Genomic DNA, 21848 nt, shown 5'->3' on the forward strand with positions numbered 1-21848 from the left:
GTTACGGAGTTTTACGATTAAAAGAGCACAACACACTTCACTGCAAGCAATCATCTTTTTATGGATCTTAGTTGTATGGCATGCAAAAGATTTCAGCTTGCATTGCCGGCACTCACAATTGCTTCTCCGCTGTAGGAATAGGCGTATCCGCTACTGGAACACATTGTAATAATGCAGCCATGTCACTGCCAAATCAATGCCTGCTACTTAATTGTTGAAAATCACTTCAAAGTCTTTGTCCCTCATTTGCTAAAGTAAGCTTAGAAAGTCCTTATCTATTAAGTGGAGCAGTAATTTTATTTTTCTCTGACCTACTATGACGCTGTCAAGATCTGTTCTCTATTTCCTTCATTCCACTCCACTAATAGCATATGTAGCAGCCCACTTTTCTAACTCGGAGGATATGCAGACTCTATTTTCACTGTAAACCTGTCTTCTCTTGTTAGTGATCACGAACAGCCAGACACAGATGGAGTTGAATGTGAAGCAGAGGTAGGTTTTCTGGTTTGCCCTTTTGTACAATCAGAAATGCCATGTTGAAAGTGGCCCTGGAATTATGAGTGTAGACTAGCTGTACGTTACCTCAGTTCTACTGAACTGTTTGTACTGCAAAGATCTCAACTGAAAATTCATTATTTCTTTAGCTAGGCTGAAACATTTAAGTACTTGTAACAATACTTTACTTTTTCCAGTTGGGCTAAGATGGTATTTTTCAAACTTCTGGCTCACCAATTTGGCGCAGCCATTTTTGCGTTCCAATAGGTGCAGGTCTGCTGCTGGAGTTACGAGGTCTAAATGCTCTGCAGACCTTAAATCTGCAAGTAATGCATGTATAGGCGCTACCCGCAGTCACATAAGGCCGTGCTTACAGGCTTTGCTTTGCAGGATCTACCATGAGCCAATGTTTTGCATAGGAAAGCCTTTCCATACTTATTCACAAGACTCCCATTTTGGTAGTGCCTAAGCACATGCTCAGCTTGTAATATGAACACTGAAATGGGTTTCTGTAGGGATGAGTAAACCTATAGAGATAAAATCGATGATTTTAGCAGAAATTACTGGAATTTGGATGAAGCTTGCTAATTTTTGGAGCGTTTCTCCCTAACAGGAGAATTTTAGTGATCAGAAAGAAACCCAAACACCCACCCACGTTTATTTGAAGAATAAAGAGGTTCTTGACCCTTCCTTTTAGAGTGGTCTTGTACTATTTTTCCCCATGCTGAAGGCCAAATCCTGAGAGGTGCCGAGTCCCTCAATGTTAGTGCTGGTTCTACAAATTTAACTCTGTATGCCATAAAGCCTTTCTTGCCTTCACCTGCGTGCACTGACATACAGAAGACGTATGTCTTTTTGTAGCCTTCTGAGATGACTTTGTCCTGTGAGGTACGTTTCTAGAGCTGTAGGCAAATGCGTACATCCAGCCCCCTGAGGTTCTCTCAAAGCAACCTTTGCTGCTGGCTGGTAGGCTGCTTCTGGTGCTCAGATGGGACTCAGCATATATTTCCCTTCTCTTTTTGTGAACAGGTGGAAGAACCAGAGACTAATAAATCAGAACCTGAAGATGACGATGATGAGGTGGAAGATTTGCCAAACAGACGGCCACACTTGCAAGGGATGATTTATCGCAAACCTAGCCAGACCAGCGTCTACCTGCAAGAATGGGACATTCCCTTTGAACAGATTGAACTGGGGGATCCTATTGGCCAAGGACGATGGGGGAAGGTTTACAAGGGCAAATGGCATGGGGAAGTGGCCATCAGGCTGTTGGAGATAGACGGGAACAATCAGGATCACCTCAAGCTCTTTAAAAAGGAGGTGATGAACTATAGACAGACCCGGCATGAGAACGTGGTACTTTTCATGGGAGCATGCATGAACCCTCCTCATTTAGCAATCATTACCAGGTAAGGATATAGCATCTTAGCATTATTTTTAATATAGAGAGAGTATAGATAGATTTTTTTTTTTTTTTAATGAAAATAAACCTCTCACTGCAGTCAGGAGGTGGCAGACATGAATGCAGTCTGTGTTGCTCAGAGTTTTGGATACTAGGGTTGTCTCCTCTTAGGGAACATCTATTATTTTTTTGGCAATTTTATTTTTATTTTTGAATCCTTAAATAATAAAATTCAAAGAGCAGGAGACAAAAAAATCTGGAACAGGCTGTTCCTCTGTCATCTACTTCCAGATGGTTCCAATTCAGCAAAGTGGCAATAAACCAATGTGTGAGGCTGATAGTGCAACAGTTATATGTTCCTCTTAGGTATGCTTTCTGATTAGGCAAAAACATTACTATTTTTCTCCTCTCTCCTGTTTTCACTATTTAGTTGAGATGAGGATCATTTAGCCCCTAATAACAGCTTTTTAGGAAGTTCATGTGCAGGCTGAATTTAAGTAGGGCCAAGGGCAGGCCATTCTTGTAGTTTGGCAAGGATGTACGCAGAAATTTCTAATTGCCAGTTCCAAAAGAAGGTTCCTGTTTAAGTGACCAGTAGCACCAACATCAGAAGCTGGTGCTCAGAGTTTTGAAAACTGGACTTCAGATGTCAGGCCAATATAACAATAACTGGTCCTCTGGAGAAATACCTAAATATTCATTGCATATCCTTGAGCATGCTTTAGCAATAGGTTTCCTGTACAATTGGGTCCTTAAAGTTCTTCAAAATGGCATTTCTCAGCAGTGGAAGAAGGCTGGGATTCTGTCAACATGGTAAGAAAACCAATTGAACATCCAGTGTTACATTCTTATTCCTTTCCAATATTTTAAAGACCTTTTTCAGAATTGTTGTTCCTCTTTCCCGTAGCTTCTGCAAAGGAAGAACGCTTCACTCTTTTGTAAGGGACCCCAAGATATCCCTGGATATTAACAAAACCAGGCAAATAGCACAGGAGATCATTAAGGTAAGGGTACGCTATGCTAATGGAGACATCCACTTTCTGGGCAGTGCCTCGGCAAGAGCTTAGAGGCTGCACAGCTGGAGAGGTTCTGTAAGTCTCAATAGCCCGACAGAGTGCTGCAGCAGAAAATACTCAAAGTTGGCTGAAAAAAATGTCCTAATTTAGTGGGCAATAAGCTAAGTGCTTGTTAGGAGAGAAATAGACCTTTTGCTTGTCAGTAAGGGGCTGGGGAGGGAGGATTTAGATAAAAGGAACAATGAAGAAAAGTATGCAGGACAGACTGACTTCCCTGTCTCCTCTCTTTATTAGTAACTGCAGCTAAGTTAACGCATTCTGAAGTAGATGGCATTTTCTCCCAGATTTGCACGGTGTTTTCTGTGCTTGCTTTCAGTATTTCTCAACTGAAGAAGCGTTTCCAAAGTTGCCATTTTCTTTTCTGGCAGAAATATCCTGTGAATTTAGTGAGCAAACTTGTGTCAGTTGTTCATTGTTCTTACATATACCGACTTCTTCAGAATTGTGAGTCCACAGCCACTTAATGTTTCAACTAAGAGCACCCTTCCAGCAGCCTTACTATGCAGAGGATGAAAAGCAGCTCAGAGGTTGAGCACTAAACTAAGATCTGCTCCCTTGCAGACTTCTCTTGCACCCTTCCTGCATAAGTCAGACAGCTGCTGCATCCCCACTTACAGTTAATCATCTATGCTGGAGTAATGAGAGTAAATGTGTATTAGAAAGCAAGTGTGCCCAGCGTTAGAGGCTCATAAATAATTTTTAAAAAGTTTACATCTCTGCATATATTTCCCAGGGCATGGGGTATCTTCACGCAAAGGGGATTGTACATAAGGATCTGAAATCCAAGAATGTTTTCTATGACAATGGGAAAGTTGTGATCACTGACTTTGGATTATTTGGAATTTCGGGTGTGGTTCAGGAAGGAAGGTAAGTGCTTGGTCCAATTCTAGAGTGATAAATAATGATCAGACAGTGAAACATTTTGATGCATTACAGAGTACAAATGAGGAGTCTTGACTCCTTGAGTACATACACACATTTTTGGAATGTGCACTTCCCCCCCAGTTCTTCCTACGGTTTCTGTAGCACAGGGCTAGGAAGTTACATATGCAGTAAGACTCAGAACACAGAAAACTTTAAGCCCAAGAATGAGTTGGACAGTCAGGCTAACACATGTGTATTTTTTAATATGGCAAGAAAATTAGAAAGGCAATGTCAGCGAAAACATTTGAGTCAAGGCATTAGGTGAAGCACAGATATGGTCCATATGCTGGTGCTTGGTTGAAGCAGTAGTGTTTCATTACCACTTCCTTCTTTTGAACTCAGGAGGGAGAACGAATTGAAGCTGCCTCATGACTGGTTATGCTACCTGGCCCCTGAGATTGTTCGTGAGATGGCCCCTGGGAAAGATGAAGACAAGCTGCCTTTCTCCAAAGCTGCAGATATCTATGCCTTTGGGTAAGAGAGGAACACCTAAGAGTACCACAGGAGATTGCTAAATGAGATTTGTAAAAGGCCTGAGCCTTGTGAGTCAGTGGTCCTCTTCTTACAGACTTGCATCTTCTCACCCACTATGAAAGTCATGCGTGGGGCGGGAGGGATTTGCTGCACAGCCTTATACACCTTCTAGAGCTTATCTGAAGAAACTGGGAGAGTGTCAGGGTTTTGTGTCTTTCCCTTAAGAGCAGGCAAAGGCTTGATTTGTCTGTTCATGTTGCAGGACTGTGTGGTATGAGCTCCAAGCACGAGAATGGCCTTTCAAGAACCAGCCTGCGGAGGCACTCATCTGGCAGATTGGAAGTGGCGAAGGAGTGAAACAAGTCCTTGCAACTGCTAGTTTGGGGAAAGAAGTCAACGTAAGTACCTCAGTTGCAGGAATCCTTCCATATAGCTATTTATCAGGAAAAGAGGGAGCTGCTTAAAGAGGATGTTTATTTTTACTCTTATTATAACTCCAAAGGACAGGAGAGAGACAGATTAGAATGGGATGCCAGGTTAGGTACTAAGCCTCTGCCCATAACTGTCATATGGAAGTACACGTGCACTGGTATGCAGGATACTGTTTGATTATAAGACTGTCCAAGACCTATTAAACAGTATCTCTGGCTGGGCCCACACAAATCACAATGCTTATCAGTTGCTTGGCCTGCACATTTGAACTGTGAACTGAGCAGAGATAATGAGCCACAAATATCCTATGCAGGAAATTCTCTTGGCGTGCTGGTCGTTTGATGTCAATGAGAGACCTAGCTTCACTGTCCTCATGGATATGCTTGAAAAACTGCCAAAACTGAATCGTCGGCTCTCACACCCAGGGCATTTCTGGAAGTCTGCTGAGTGAGTATTTGCTGCTGTTCAGAACACTTATGCTGCTCAGAATTTGCTAACTGATCACTTCTGTGCTTTATTTTGCCTTCCTGGGGGCTGTCAAACCTCTGATGGGAGTAACCCTGTGCTGTTCTCCTTTTCTAGTTACTAGGAAATTATGCAATTAAGCTTGCATGCTTCAGACAGTTAATTTCCTACTTTAACATATTCACCTCCCTCTTTCAGTAGATGACTTTTCCAGCTTTATGTTTGGCTTCAGAGAGTATCTACCACCAGTATGGGAAAGGGCCCACGCTGACCCCAAAGTGGTTAGAATTTCCCCTATAATGACTGGCACTGTCTGAGGAAGGGAAGGACCAGAGAACGTGCCACTGTTTCCCTTTGAAACTGAACTGTTAAATTTTGGAAGAGTCCCAAGTTCGTAGCCTTCCTCAAGGAGCATGTAGGAAAAAAAAATTCCAACCCTCTCCTCTTCATGGAAGAGTGCCCAGTTTGCACAGGCTGATAAAGAAATGCAGAATTAGTCCTGACTCAGGATAATTGACCTCTAGGGAAAAACCAGAGGTGGTATCACGTGTCAAGCTATTTAGAAATCCTGAAGCTGCAGTAAACTGACAGCTATGGATGAGTTGCAATGTTTGGACTGAATCTCTAAGTTGGAATTATGTCAAGATCTGGACCAAGGAAAGGTAAATCATGAGAAGTCAGCATAAATCCCTGTCAGATCGTGATACTGTCAAAGCCAGTTTCTGTGTTGCAGTTAGGGAAGAATGGTCACATGTGATCAAGCATCTGTAAATTGTCAAAACTGGAAGAGGTCCCTCAAAACACCTCATTGCACATCCCATGACATCCGTTATGACAGACCAGACCAGAATATAAAACTCATTCCAGTTCAGGCTGGATGAGCATAAAGGCACAAGGCCGAAAACTTTCAGCCTCCCTTCTCATGAATAGCCTGTCACTCTCAGGGAAGGATGGTTCCCGGTTTCACTTCTACCAAAATCAAGTGGAAGCAAAGCACATACAATTTCTGGAGCCAAGAGACTGAAACTCCCACCCCAGACCAGTTTTATGTCTGATCTCCACTGCTGACCGCTGTTACCCTGAGTAGCTCCGATGGACTTCAGTTAATAGGCTGGGCCTGCCAGCCCCAGGGAAAGACAGGCAGCCCAGTTTCAGGAACACGCTTAGAGCTTCTGTTAGGCAGGAGGGTACATTTTGATGACTGCAGTGTTTTTTCTCAAAGTCTGGGAGATACCATAGAACGCTTCACATGCATATGATGAATGATGCATATGATCATTTGTCTTTATATGCATATGACAAATGATGCATAGAATGTATCAGACATGTTTGCGACCAGTGCCTGTTTACCGTGTACTTTGTTCACTGTATTTTCATCTACTCCACCTCTAATATTTATTTTCTCTTTTTTTTCTCCTTTTTTTGTTGTTTAACCTACCCCTTTCTTTCTCATAACCCTTCATGATCTTCCTGCATTACCTTATCATAACTAACCAAACGCTTCTGTTTGCCTATATGGTGACTGTCGTGGCATTTTGTGCTTTGGTGGGTGTGGCTCGTTTGGGGTTTTGGTTGAAAATTTCACCATTTGTCTCTTGTGCAATTTCCCTAACATTTGTGCTGGATCCCTGATACATTATGGTGTCTAACAATGTTAAAATGCGGAATACTTCTCCAAGACTGTGGCCTCACCTTTACACAAAAGGACACTATTATCAGCAAAGATTGAATGCGTACTATCCGCTTGCGGATAAGTAGAACTATCTGGTATTTTTTCCTTACACTAGACAGGTATATATGCATATCACAGCACTCACATTAAAAAGGCTCAACAGAGGGTTGAGCCTTACATTTGGCAGTTGTTCTTGGCATCATCAGTTACTGCCTCTGTGTGCTGTGGAACATAGTTGGGAGGCAAGGGGTCTTTCTGCACCCTGAACACTGACTACTCCAGCAGAGCTTTCACAGCTACACTTCAGTCCTTGTGACTTCAATTGTCTAGATGTTTTAAAACAAAAATTTAGAGAGAAGCCACAAAATCCGATCTAAAAAATGGACCTGCGTATAACTGCTGCTTCTTATCTGTCCTTCAGTCATAATTTAAGAGAAAGAATTTTTTTTTTTCCTCTTCTGGCCTAAAGTGTACTAAACCGTATTTCCAGGCACAGCTTGCGTTGGGCAGATCTATACCCAGCCACCTTGAGTATGTGCTTTTCCATTATCCATTCCTTCAACTCATCCAGTGTCACCTGTGACATTTCCTCCTGGTTTTTTTTAAGCTGATCCTTCCTTGCCTCAGAGGAATGGTTTTATTTAAGTCATGTTATGTTATGAAGGCTTAGCAATTCTTCTGCCAGGAGATTTGCATGATACAGCAGTGTCCTTTGGTAATACTTTTTCCTGTGCACACTGTACTCCCAACGCTATGGTTCTGTGTGCCAACACTTTCATGCTCTCATTTCTCTATACAATAAGATCCACTTGTGTTGGATCGTTAACTCTGATGATGGTTTTGACATCTTTTCACCTACCAAACCAGACACCACAGAGCAGACTGAGCGCCCAGGCTGTCTACACATTCCCATGCAATCACTCTCGCGTTGTCCTCTAACATCACATTGGAAACGAATTTGAAGTAGTGCTTCCCATTTGGGCAGTCAGTTCGTGAGAATGTTCTATTCCAGAGCATTTTGCCAAGTGATTATTTTGGATTAGTGTTTCCGTAGGGAAACACAGCTTGTGGAACTGCAGAGCGATGTCTTATGTAGTAGCTACCCTAATTATATTTCCCTGGGTAGATGGACCGACACCCCCCTTCCACTCCCACAAGTGGTCCATGTTAATTTGCATATGCTACTACTTTTTCTCTGCTCAAAGCATTTAATAGGAGAGAAGTACTTTAAGTGTCAGTATTAATTATCAGCATTGACAGCTGAATTAGTGCTCATTGAAATGAAAGTAGAGGCAGCTTAGTTGTTGTTCATCCCCTGCAAACTGCATTATATTCAAGTCACACTTGGGAGGCTTTCTGTAGTCATGCCAGCCAGAGGCCTACTGACATTCAAAACCCACTAAAGACATGTTTGCATCCCCTCGGACAAATCCTTTCAGAAACACTGCACTAACCCTGTGCTTTATTCTGGTGTAAGCTTTATAATATGTAGTTCTCAAGGGCTTGCTTTAAATAACTGAAAACTAACTCTCATGGTGTCTTTTTCCCTTCCCTCCCATATTTCTTTGTAGGTTGTAGCTACTGGTGCAATAATGGGCTCCACCTTGCATGCTTCCATGTGTTGTATCCTAACCGGCAACTTGGACAATCACCTTCCATTTAAAAAAGCAAAAACAAACCACGAAATTAACCCATGGACATAATCAACACTTTATCCGAATTCTCCTTTTCTGCCTTTTTCTGCTTGGTGTGGGCTGTTAGCTTGAATAACAACTCCTGTCTGCAAGAAGTTACTGTCTAACAACGTGGCCATCTTTCACTTCTGAAGCATTTCAGCAGGCTGTAACTTCCTCCTGGAAAGGGTCTAGTGATCTACTCTCTACTAACTGGGTTCAAGCAACAGCGAGTACTGTGTGTCCTGCCCAGCAGGTGGGGGGCTTTCCTGAAACTGGTGTGACTTGCCTGCAAGTCTCACGAGGCAGAGGGGTGCAGCTTCCTAGTTGCAGTCTGAGGTTATGCCTGTCATCATTAGCGCTGGACTGTGGCTTTGTGACTGAAGGTAACAGGTACATTTTCAGAGGCACAGCCAATAACCAAACACTCCACTTCCACTGCAAACCAACAAGATTTAAGGGCCAGACTGTGCTGGTTCTCCCTCAGGACCAGAGGCAGCACTGAAGCCAGGGTCAGTTTTGTCAGGGACTGGATGAGGCTGGTGCAATCCTTGAGTGGAAAAAAGGATGGTCCTTGTTCTGCTTAGCCCGCCAGTGGCCAGGCCGCAAGTGGTGTCCGGAACTGGCCCATGTGGGTCAGCCGGGTTCAGCTACAATGCTGCGTAAAGGAGGAGGAAAGCAAGAGCACCCTTAGTTCCTCCTTCTCCTCCCCATGCAAATCTAGTGCTTTGAATTTTATCATTCGCTTCTGTTTACATCCCCTGTTCGGCAAAATGTCTGACTTAACATTAGGGGCTTTGCAGAATTGTAGGTACCATAGCAAATATGTGCCTTTCAGAGAAGGTCTTTTTTTCATTCTTTACCAATTCATGATTTTGAAAAATAATCTTGTTTTGGAGGGGAAAGGATAGGGGAAGAGGAGAACTTGCACCAAGAACCAGAGAGGTTTCTGCTGTCTTCAGTGATGACAAATACACCCACATATTCATTCTGTAAGCAAGTCTCCTGCAAGAGCTCACATATCGAGGCTGTCTGCCTTGCTGTCACCTGAGTCTGTGTAGGAAGAAGTTTTGAAGTGAAAAAGTTTCTAGCTATGCTAACAGTTGAAAGGTGAAGGAAAAGACATCTTTATGCACTTGCTACAGTCTGAGAAGAGGAGCAAATGGGTTTGGGTTTGTTCTTTTTTTTATTTTTTAACCAATTCATGTACCCTGTCAAACACCCCTTTCTCTTAGAGAATTTTCTTTTTAAGTTGTTTTCTCCTTCCCTCCTACTTAAGGATTCTATGATTCTAAGGTCAGAAAAGAACTTTAAGATCATCAAGTCCAACCATCAACCCAACACTGCCAAGTCCACCACTAAACCATGTCCCCAAGTGCCACGTCTACACGTTTTTTGAACACCCCCAGGAATGGTGACTCTACCACTTCTGGGCAGCCTGTTCCAATGTCTGACCACTCTTTCAGTAAAGAAATTTTTCCTAATATCCAATCTAAACCTCCCCTTGTGCAAACTGAGGCTGTTTCCTCTTGTCCTATCACTTGTTACTTGGAAGGAGAGACCAACACTCACCTCACTACAGCCTCCTTTCAGGAAGCTGTAGGAAGCAATAAGGTCTCCCCTCAGCATCCTCTTCTCCAGGCTAAACAACCCCAGTTCCTTCAGCCACTCCTCATCAGACTAGTGCCCTATACCCTTCCCCAGCTTCGTTGCCCTTCTCTGGACACGCTCCAGCACCTCAATGTCCTTCTTGTTCTGAGGGGCCCAAAACTGAACCCAGGATTGGAGGTGTGGCCCCACCAGTGCTGAGCACAGGGGCCCCATCCCTGCCCTGCTCCTGCTGGCCACACTATTGCTGATACAAGCCCAGGTGCTTGGGCCACCTTGGCCACCTGGGCACTGCTGGCTCATGCCCAGCCGGCTGTCAGCCAGCACACCCAAGGTCTTCTCCACTGGGCACTTTCCAGCCACTCTTCCCCAAGCCTGTGGCGTTGCCTGGGGTTATTGTGACCCAAGTGCAGGACCCAACACTTGGCCTTGTTGAACCTCATGCAGTTGACCTTGGCCCATGGATCCAGCCTGTCCAGCTCCTTCCGACCCTCAAGCAGAGCAACACTCCTGGCCAACCTGGTGTCATCTGCAAACTTACTGAGGGTGCACTTAATCCCCTTGTCCAGATACTTGAGAAATATATTAAACAGAACCGGCCCCAACACTGAGCCCTGGGGAACACCACTTATGACCAGCCTCCAACGGGATTTAGCTCTGTTCACCACAACTCTCAGGGCCCGGCCATCCGACCAGTTTTTTTACCCAGCAAAGAGTACCCCCGTCCAAGCCACGAGCAGCCAGTTTATCTCAGAGGATACTGTGGGACAGAGTGTCAAAGGCTTTCCTAATGTCCAGGTAGACAACATCCACCACCTTTCCCTCATCCACTAAGCAGGTCACCTGGTCATAGGAGAAGATCAAGTTAGTCAAGGAGGACCTGCCTTTCATGAATCCATGCTGGCTGGGCCTCATCGCCTCATTTTACGGTACATGCCACATGGTGGCACTCAAGACGATCCACTCCACAATCTTCCCTGGCACCGAGGTCAGGCCGATAGGTCTGTAGTTCCCCAGATCCTCCTTCTGGCCCTTCTTGTGTCATGGGTGTCACATTTACTAATGTCTGGTTGTCTGGGATCTCCCCAGTTACCCAGGACAGCTGATGAATGATGGGGAGTGGCTTGGTGAGCACTTCTGCCAGGTCCCTCAGTACCCTTGGGTAGCTCCCATCTGGCCCCACAGACTTGCGTGTGTCTAAGTGGTGTAGCAGGTCACTAACTACTTCTCCTTGGATTATGGGGGCTTCATTCTGCTCCCCGTCCCTGTCTTCCAACTCGGGGGACTGGGCACCCTGAGAACTGGTCTTAAAATAAAGACTGAGGCTAAGAAGGCATTAAGTACCTCAGCCTTTTCCTTATCCTTTGTCACTGTGTATTTCCCTGCATCCAATAGAGGATGGAGATTCTCCTTAGTCCTTCTTTTGTTGCTAATTTGTTTATAGAAACATTTTTTTACTGTCTTTCACAGCAGTAACCGGATTAAGTTCTAGTTGGGCTTTGGCCCTTCTAATTTTCATCCTACATAACCTCATGACATCCTTGTAGTCCTCTTAAGTGGGCTGCCCCTTCTTCCAAAGGTCATAAACTCTCCCTTCTTTTCCTTGAGTTACAGCCAAAGCTTTCTGTTCAGCCACGCTGGTCTTTTCCCCCACTGGCTCATCTTTCAGCACAAGGGGACAGCGTGCTCCTGCACCTTTAAGATTTCCTTCCTGAAGAATGTCCAGCCTTCCTGGACCCCTTTGCCCATCAGGACTGCCTCCAAAGGGATTCTGCCAACCAGGCCCCTAAACAGGCCAAAGTCTGCCCTCCAGAAGTCCAAGGGAGCAGTTCTGCTGACTGACTTCTTCAAGAATCGAAAGCGCTATCATTTTGTGATCATTATGCCCAAGATGGTCACCAACCATCACATCACCCACAAGTCCTTCCTCAGTTCACAAACAACAGGTCCAGTGGGTGCCTTCCCTAGTTGGCTCCCTCAGCAGCTGTGTCAGGAAGGTATCTTCCACACACTCCAGGAACCTCCTAGACTTTTTCCTCTCTGCTGTGTTTTATTTCCAGTGACACGTGGTAAATTTAAGTCCCTCATGAGAACAAGGGCTAGCGATTGTTAGACTTCTCCCGGCTGCTTATAGAATATTTCATCTGCCTCTTCGTCCATGTTGGGTGATCTATAACAGACTCCTACCATGCCTTGGTGGCCTTCCCCCCGATTCTTACCCATACACACTCAACCCTATCATCACCATCATTAAGCTCTAGACAATCAAAACACTGCCTAACATACAGGGCTACCCCACTGCCTCTCCTTCCTTGCCTGTCCCTTCTGAAGAGCTTATAGCCATCCATTGCAGCACTCTGGTCATGAGAGTCATTCCACCATGTTTTCGTGATGGCCACTGTATCATAGTTTTCCAGCTGCACGCCGGCTTCCAGGTCCTCCTGTTTGTTGCCCATGCTGCTGCATTGGTGTAGATGCTCTTCAGTTGGGCTATTGATCCCCTCACCTTTCTGCGGGGAGAAGCCATAATTCCTGCATGACCATTCTTGGGCTCTTCCATGGTTTCTAACACATCCATAACCCTTGTGTCTTTGCTGCCACACAGATCTCCATCCCCTACCTCCATCCCCAGACCTTGCTAGCGCACTGTCCCTCAAACATTGTCATACCACCCCCAGGCATATCTGGAGTGAGCCTGGCTTTATCCCTTTCCCCCTTTGAGAAGGGTGCACCCTGTCTGCTGCCAGCAAGCCTGGTGTCATGTGGACTGACCCATGATCAAAAACCCCAAAGTTCTTGTTGGTGACACCAGGCTTAGAGCCAGGTATTGTTCTACTGGCTCTTCTTGCATCTTCCCTCATCATTCCCTGCAACTGGGAGGATAGAAGAGAACACTACTTGTGCTTCTGATCCCTTAACCAGGCGCCCCAAGAACGTGAAGTCTCTTTTGATTGCCCTCGGACTACTTGTTGCAACTTCATCACTGCCTACCTGAAAAATCAATAATGGATAATAATCCAAGAGCCGTACCAGGGTAGGAAGCTTTCTCTTCACATCTTTAACCCAGGCCCCAGGGAGGCAGCAGACTTCCCTAAGGAGTGGCTCCAGTCTATTGGGCCTTCTGTTCCCCTCAGAAGAGAGCCTCCTACGATAACGACCCATCTTTTTTTTCTTTATGGAGGCAGTTCTGACGCAGGGCGTAGGCTGACTTAACCTCGGCAACACCTGCAACCTAGATGAACCATTGTCCTCGTCATCGTTCAGTTCCACTTGCAGTGGACTTGTACCTATTATACAAGGGCTTCTGGGAAGGCGGGGGAGTCACAGAGGAGACGTGCCCGCTGCGCTGGGCAGGGACTTGTCCCCATTGCCCCCGTCCCTTAAGTCACCAGGTTCAGCCAGGCAGAGAAAGGATCGGAATCCTCCGTATCACGCGTCCTGTCTGCCTGTTGGGCCTGTCCCAGGGGAGGTAGGGTGCGGTTCCAGTAGTCTCTCTTTCTCTCTCGCTCTCCCGATACTCCTCAGCCTACTCACCCCCTCCCAGAGCTGTCTCACTAAGCAGAGGAGTTCCTCTACCTGGGCGCACGCCCCAGTCCCAGAGCTGCGCTCACTGCAGCCGCCCCGCACTGGCGCAAGAGCAGGGCGCACGCCGCAGCCCGGCACCTGCCTGGCAGCGAGTTCCCACCGGAGCTCTGTCTGGGAAGCTGCGTCAGTCGTGGTGGGTGCAGAGCTTAGAGAGGCCATGGCTTTCTGCCGGGTGGATACCATTGCTCCCCGGTCAAGCTGTCGGGGCGTCGGTGCCCTTCCTGCACACCCTTCCGTGCCGTGCCCGGCCTGCCCACCCTGCTGGCGGCGCTCCTGGCTGCTGATGCTCCCAGGGCCTTCTTTTTATACACTGCTTCTGGCCCTGCCCAGGTCTCGTCAGCTGCTGTGGTGCAAGCTGTGGGCTCCTGGCGGGTCTCATCAAGGACATCAAGTGCCTGCTGAAAACAAGTGTCAGGCTTCTGCCCACCTTAGGTACTTAGGAAAACCTCCTGTTTCTCCAGTTTGAGGCGAGTCAGATTTGTGCTGTGTGTTTCCACTGATGAGGTTAGCATGGATAAGTTCATGTGTGTGCTGCTTAATTACTTAAGCCTCTTTTCTGGGTGATCTAAAGTTGTAGGCCAGAATCTAACCCATTTTAGTTCCTTTTATAGGACTGTAGCTTTGTAAGAAAAATTACAAATAAATAACTCTTTCCCCTTCCCTTCTCCTCTCCCTCCCCACTCTTTTCAGCATTAACAGTAGCAAAGTTGTCCTGCGTTTTGAAAGATTTGGCTTGGGAATCCTGGAACCAAGTAATCAAAAGATATAGCATGGTGTGTAATTGTCTTGTGATAATGTTGTCTGCCTACTTACACAAAGCATCAGGAGTCTTCACTGAATCTTCCAAGCTATGAAACTGGTGCAGCCACAGCCGAAAGCCGCACGACCATCAATTCACAGTCCTGTGTTGTTTGCAAAGTCTGAATTCTGCCTGAGCACCAGCAGTTATTTAAAGAATGTTTACATGATACTTTTGTGTGAACTATATTTTTTTAAACATAATAAACAGTGAATCAAGTTTAACTACAGCCATTCTCAAATAGCACTGAAAAAAGAAGAACTATTTCTAGTTCCTTCTTGTGTCTGTGGTAAATAGGAGCTATCTTCTGCCTTCAAAGCATTTGCTTTCCCCAAGAGAAGTGGAACTGGCTTGTTTCAGAATGGCAGCACGCCCAGTACAAGGCGTTGGAGTTCCAGATTGCATTTTCCTTTCACTAAGGTAAAAATCGGTCTATTACACTGTGATCTGCCCAACCAACGATGGAGCTCTGAGGTTTGTTTCAGCAGGCTTGGTCCAAAGTTCTGGGTTACCTTGAATTAAGTTACACTAGTACAAATCGACTTCCGACAGGAGAGCTTCTGATCACGTAGGCTGTCTCATTTAAAACCTCAAGCGCTCTTCTACACAGAACTTGCAAGAAAAGCTGCTTGTTCTCATACAATCCCGTAGGAAGCTTAAGACTTGCTGACCTTTAAAAAAATAATAAAACTATGGCTTGTTATAGCTCTGTGCACTTGGGCCTAATTCTTCTTTTGAAGTTCTAGGCACAACAAGCTCTAGTCCCCTAAACCAGCAGCTTTTCTGGAGATACAACACCGACCAAACAGACGTGACTTACTGCCCCAGTCACCATTTCAGTTGAAGAAGAAAAGACATTTTCCAGAGCTGCCGGGAGAGGCAAGAGAGACAAGACAAGGGAAAAAGCCTTCCAGAATAATGCATTAAGTAAGGTCTTGATGCATGGAACTTATTAAGAGATTCAGAGTCATACACACACACTGTTACCAGCTCCTGTAGTTGGTCACATTTAAGTTTGCGAGCTGTTTGTTTTTAAAATTTCAGGACTAAAGCAGTTGTTTAGGGAAAAAGCTAACAACAGAAATCTCGCAGCCAGGAAGGTTGCATCTGGGTCTAGAGGACCTGACCCAACCCAACAGAGTAGACTTGTTGCAAAGGTTGATTTTAAGACAAATATCCCCACACGCCCTCTCCAATGTGTAATGTGCAGGTTATAAACGATACATCTGATTACTGCATTTAAGGTGACCAATGCATTACCCCACTTGCAACTGAATCGCAAGCAGCACTAACAAAGGCTCCCTCGTGCCCCCCGTTCGTATTCCCCTGCCTTCTCCTGCCAGCCAGGGCAGTGGGAGGACCCTAATTTTACAATGGACATTCAGATCCATTCTGTCCTTATAGTACTTCATTTTGTTGAGATGGTTCATTAAGGCTCCCTGGAAGTCACCAAATGTCATTTCTCCAACGGCACTAATATGTTACACAGACCCCCCTACACCTTCACCGTCATCACGAGGGTGTGACGTGAGGCTCACAGCGAGAGGAGCTCTGCAGTCCTCTGTAAGGTGGGCAAGGTGGCAGGCCCTCAGTTTGGCTACTTACGGGTGGCTGATTTCTGTAGAAAATCAAGTGGCAAAAAAATTTCCTGAGTTCTGTTGAGCAGAGAGCTTCACTCCTACCTTGTGCAAGTCGGCTACATTCTCTTACAGATCTTTTGATAGAATGACTTTTTAAATGTGTCTCAGATACAAAAGAACAAATCAGTTTGGTGGCGGCCAAGCGTGGCATTGCGGTACTCTTCTGACCTCCTTCCTCTCCCCCACCTTTATAAAGCAAATAAGCCCCCTCCAAACACACTGCGTATTTAACCTACACCACATGGTTCTCTTCAAGACTTGCTACCGTTTGTTCTCTCTCAAAACGTGTGTGTCAGCAGTTTTAAGCAGAAGTTGTTTTCTCAGCAAGCACTGCTTAAATCGGCACCACACAAACCTAAAGCGAGGAGAAACGTGCTGCTTCGCACCGGTAACGTTGCAAACCCATCGGCCGAAACCCTCCATGGGCTGCACGGTCCATCTTGCCTTAGAGAAGAGCAGAACCTGCTGCTGGATGCAAATCGTTGCTTTGTAGCCCGCAGTTCTGAGCAGCCTTGCTGGGCTCCTCACCGTTTATTTCTGCCATCTCTGTGCACAAAACAGGGCCCCAAAGCTGGGACACCCAGAGCTTCTCAGAGCGGGAACCAGTCGCCAACTTGCAAACAGACCGTGTTTCCTTGCCGTTCGTCAGCGGTAACGCTGCTGTGCAAACGTACAAGAACTATGCTGGGAAAGCAATATATTCTCAGTTTTTTTTCTAGTAAGATGACTGGCTAGGAAAAGGACAGCTAGTACTGGATGACCAGACAGATTAAAACAAAATGATAAAATACAAAAAATACCCCCATCACCATTTATCCTTCTTACAGCTGCCCTCAGGTGTAGCTCACACACTCTCAGAAGACTTCCCAGGCACAGAGCTGCTTAAAACCCGACGGCCCTTCGTGCTGTGTGTTAAAGTGTGCTGAATGCTAATGGGAGACTCATCCCAGCTGAGGCTGCCCGTGGTGCCCTGCTGGGAATGCTGCCCCGCGGCTCCGGCCCAGGGGGCAGGAGGGGTCTCAAAACCTGCCTTTAATCACGAGATTTGGGATTTTAATTCAACCTGACCTTGGTTTTGTGTTTAGCACCCATAAATTGCTCTTGAAAGCAAAACCCAGCCTGCTGGACCCGGTGTATCAGAGAGGAGAGACCGATTGCCGTCTCTGGGATAATTTGTGTTTTAATCAGCTGGTGTAAGACGCATGGAAATGGATGGAAAGCAGTGGAGTTGTAGAGCCATGAAGAGAGCGGAGCTCTCTTGTCCCTTGGCAGGTCGCAAACCAAGCGACCGTCGTTACGTTGCATTGTTTTACGGTCACAAGTCCCGTGTCCTGTCTCCTCATGTGCTGGTGTAAGGGCGTGACGCACAGTAAGCCTGTACCATTTTAGAGTTGTAAATGTGAAGCTGGCTGTACAATGCTGCTACAAAAGCCACACGTCAGTAGTGAATGTAAATGGAGTCTGTAACATGGTGAAAATGGACACGTTTTCTTTTCAAATGTGATGTAAACTTTGTACAGTAAAAATTTTTTTTTATATTTTCTATCAATTGAGTGTCTTCCAGAATTGCTATTAAATTAATTAAAAACTGTTAGTATTAACAACAGTTTCTGTATTAGTTTATGCAACCAGCAAAAAAAAAAAAGTGCACTCTATGCTAATGAATTCTGGATATGTAGGAATCTTTTCAGTGAATAAATTTTTGCTCTGGATAAAGCAAGTGTTCCAGAATTGTGGTTTGACCTTTTCCCCCCTCACCTGCTTGTATCCAGATTAAGGGAGGAGCCGGTTTCCGTAGTGACCCACCGCCACGTCGCGCTGCATACAGCGCCTGGCGCTGGAGGATGCGCAGGGTGCTGAAGCGTGACACATCACGCAGCCCTTCATGCTGCAGCGGCCCCCCACCACAGAACAGCAGGCCTTCAGGCAGTGCCGGGTGCTGGGAAGGTTACAGACAGGAGACAAAGCCGAAAGAAGCGCTCGGTGCCTCTTCGCTCTCACCTAGCTGGTGTTCACCCTCGAGGGAGCTGTGGGCTGAGTCGCAGATGAGCATGCCTTTCTCCAAGCAGTGGGAGATCCTCTCTGGGGTTTGAAATTAGGGATTCAAGGCAGTATATTTAAAAGAACAGGAAATGCAGGAGGTGTGCAGGAAGTGGATGGACGGAGGTGACGGTCCTATCGTGATGGGTCACCTGATGCCGATGACCTCCCTGCGCTCTATTGTTAACATTCACTGCCATTCTTTGCTCTCTCCTCCCTGGGCTTTGCTTGTCCTGAGTGAAGCAGCAGGAAGGGATTTCCCATCATTTCCCTATTTCCTTGGCCACCCTTGAGAGCCTGACAGACACAGGGTGATACAAATCGGACGGGTCAGCCTTTGGAGAGTAAGTGACCAGAGCAGGGCCCTCATGAAGTGTGAGGGCCACCCTGGTGCACAGCCCCCCGTGGGGCACATGGAGAGCCACGGGAGCGTACTGACCCCCAGGCACCACCAAGGCCAGGGGACAGCCTGCTGCAGAGCCTGCGCCAAAGCCGTCCTGCCCTGCCGAGCTTGGCGGCCCTGCCGGGACACAGGAAGGCAGCGCACGTTAAAAACTCTTTTCTGAACTGGGCAAGAATAAGCAGCTGCTGTGGCAGAAGCAGGTCCCATTCCTAGAAATCCTATTGCAGCTCTTGGAATCATGTGCTGAAGCAAAGGGTGACAGAATCATAGAATCATTAAGGTTGGAAAAGACCTCTAGGATCAAGTCCAACTGTCAATCCAACACTACCATGTCTCCTAAACCATGTCCTGAAGTGCAACGTCTACACGTCTTTTAAATACCCCCAGGGATGGAGACTCCTCCACCTCTCTGGGCAGCCTGTTCCAATGCCTGACCACTCTTGCAGTAAAGACATTTTTCCTAATACCCAATCTAAACCTCCCCTGGCACAGCTTGAGGCCATTTCCTCTCGTCCTATCTGTAGTGACTGGGGAGAAGAGACCAACACCCACCTCGCTACAACCTCCTCTCAGGCAGCTGCAGAGAGCAGTAAGGTCTCCCCTCAGCCTCCTCTTCTCCAGGCTAAACCCCTCCAGCTCCCTCAACATCTCATAAGACTTGCTCTCTAGAAGCATCAGGTTTAGCTCATGTAAAAAAAAAAAAAAAAAAAAGAAGAAAGCAGCATTACAGCTTTTGTCTATAGCCCTTGCTGTGTCTTATAGCTTTCTTTCACCAGATTGACTTGTTAATTTATGGCTCGTGAGCCCATTTGCTGCCTTCCCATTATATCAGCTGTCAATCTCTGACATCCTTCCTCAAATGAAATTACAAGCGTGTGTCTTTTCTGCAAGCGTGGCTCATTTTGTTTCCTCTTAGAAGTCAAACTGAAGAGGCCTGCAGTTACAGGCCAGCTGGCAAGCTGTTTCTTCAGCTTGTATGACGGGCTGAAGCACCAGCCTGTTCGCTTTCTTTTTGCTCTTAACTGGGATTCTTCCAACAAATCGCATCAAAAAGAAAAGGGAGCAGAGCGGCCAGAGCTGGGCTTTCTCAGCAGGCCCACAGGCTCCCGCCCCAGCCCTTCCCTGGGGTTTGGTCACCTCCTCGTGGCTCCCGCCCTTAAGGGCAGCTGGCTGGCTGGCTGTCCCTCCCAGGCCCTCGCCGCTCTCCACCCCACAACCACTCTGCGAGCCAGTTCGAGAGATGTTGAGTCCATTCGCCATTATCAAAGTCTTCCCTCCTGGATATGATGGGTCAAGTTATTTTGTGGTTTAACAGCTCCATAATTTTGTTTTATTGAAGCAATAAACTATGGTGAGAAGCTGCCTCCTACCCACATGCCACTCGAGGCCATCCCTCAGACCCCCATCACCTCTCCCCCTCCTCAGCCCACCAGCGCCCGCAGCCTGGCCGCTGCCCACAGAATAGCCCTGCCTGCACATAAACCAGACCTGGCGTCCCCCCACCGCGTGGTCGCCCCTTCCACCACCCCCCGCGAGGCAGGAGCTCCGTAGCCTCCCTCCCGGCGCCAGCCGCTGCAGCGAACCTCGGCAGGCCTGGTCACCGGGGCACCACGCGACGCCAGCACGGCCCGTGCCACTGCAGGGAGCTGGGCACCTGCTCAGCCCCTCGCCAGAGCCCCGGGGAGCACCCAGAGCCCCCCAGGTCCCACCACAGCCTTTTCACCTACACAGTCAGGGAAAAGCTCTGCCAGCAAGACAGGGGCTGCTTTCCTCTCCTCAGTGGAAGTGACATTGCAGCGTGTTAATTAATCCCAGGATCATTACGCTGCTGCCAAGCAGCTTTACGCTGAAAACAACGGCAGCATTGTACTGTCCTGCAGGGAAAAGGGCAAGGCATTATGAAAGCGCAGCTTTGCATTTCATCCATCTTATCTAGATCTTTCATATGCAAACAATAAAAAGCTTAAGATAAGTTCAGCTTTTTTCTCTTTCATAAAGAATAAGAAATAATGAATTTAATTCTCCATTAAACTTGAAGGGCAAGGGCGTTTAATTTTAAAAAAACCAACCAAAAACACCCCCACAAACAAAAAACCACATCCTCAAGCACCAAGGTTATATTCCACCAGCTGGGGACTAGATGAGTTTGGTCTTTGCCTGCCCATGGTTACATCCAGGCAATTGCAACCTGGTTGTCTGAAGCACCAGCAGCTTCCTATCTACCTGAAGCAAGGCACCTCTCCTCCTGATGAGCAGCAGCTAACCTGGCACGAAGGCAGCCAGCAAATGGGACCACGAGCAGTGCCTGTAGGGCGGCAGCTCCCTGCGTAAGTGTGCTTGTCTCGGATCAAGAGGCCCTTCAATACTCTCACTCCGCATGGAGTGGCTCAAGCAGCACATCGCAGCAGCACCCTGCTGATCACTGGGTCACCCTGCCAGCTTCTGTCAGCAGAAAGTTCTCATTCCCACCAAAATAACCCCACAGTGCCTCCCCACACCTCCTCACCACCTTTATTCCCCTCAAGGACTTAGAGCAAGTATTGGTCTTATTTGCTTTGATCTAAGGATTTTTGTATCTGCGGGTTTAGGTTCCTCATCAGTCTGAAGGCAGGCGAAGAGATTCCACGCCACCTAAACCCAGGGTTCGGGTAGAAAACCACAGTCCGCACCACCTCGCTGAAGTGCTCGTGGGGGAAGGAAGAGCGCGTGCCCCAATCTGCCACCCTCCCGGGGCAGGAATTCCCACTAAGCAAGGCCATTTTACATCGCCGCTCTTCGCGCCGGCCGACCCTGGCAAAGCCCCCGCGGTCCCCAAGGCCCCTCAGCAGAGAGCGACGCGGGGGCCCCATTTCAAGGCTTTCTAGAGTGACGTTCAGTTTCGGATGGGCCCGGGGCTCAGCCCTCGGGGTTGAGGCAGCTGTGATGGAACAGCCTAAGAGCTAAAGCACCGAGAGCCCCTCAGCCATTTTCCGAGTTCGCGACAGGAGATCGGACGGCATCTGCGGGGATGTGTTAACCAGGACAAAGACTGGAACTCAGCATGCTTCAGGGAACGGCCAGGCATTTTCTGAGATCAGGTAAAAACCTCCAACACCTGACCAGCGCTAGTGGTTTGCTGTCCCTTCACACACAGCCCGGCTGGAGATAGGGTCACCAAAGC

At 47.1% G+C, this 21848-nt stretch overlaps 1 protein-coding gene across 2 annotated transcripts in view; it reads left to right on the top strand.

Annotated features, from left to right (window-relative positions):
* Positions 1-17966, top strand: part of KSR1 (kinase suppressor of ras 1) — a 79155-nt gene extending 61189 nt beyond the window's left edge. For both annotated transcript variants that reach the window (XM_064468344.1, XM_064468343.1), the window contains 8 exons: positions 447-492; positions 1525-1904; positions 2805-2901; positions 3707-3840; positions 4240-4371; positions 4634-4769; positions 5117-5250; positions 14497-17966. In XM_064468344.1, the coding sequence (XP_064324414.1) occupies positions 447-492; positions 1525-1904; positions 2805-2901; positions 3707-3840; positions 4240-4371; positions 4634-4769; positions 5117-5250; positions 14497-14575 (1138 nt within the window). In that variant the 3' untranslated portion in view covers positions 14576-17966. The remainder of the gene's footprint in view (positions 1-446; positions 493-1524; positions 1905-2804; positions 2902-3706; positions 3841-4239; positions 4372-4633; positions 4770-5116; positions 5251-14496) is intronic.
* Positions 17967-21848: the final 3882 nt, after the last annotated feature.

This window comes from Phalacrocorax carbo, chromosome 17 (genome assembly GCF_963921805.1).
Source record: "Phalacrocorax carbo chromosome 17, bPhaCar2.1, whole genome shotgun sequence".
NCBI lineage: Eukaryota > Metazoa > Chordata > Aves > Suliformes > Phalacrocoracidae > Phalacrocorax > Phalacrocorax carbo.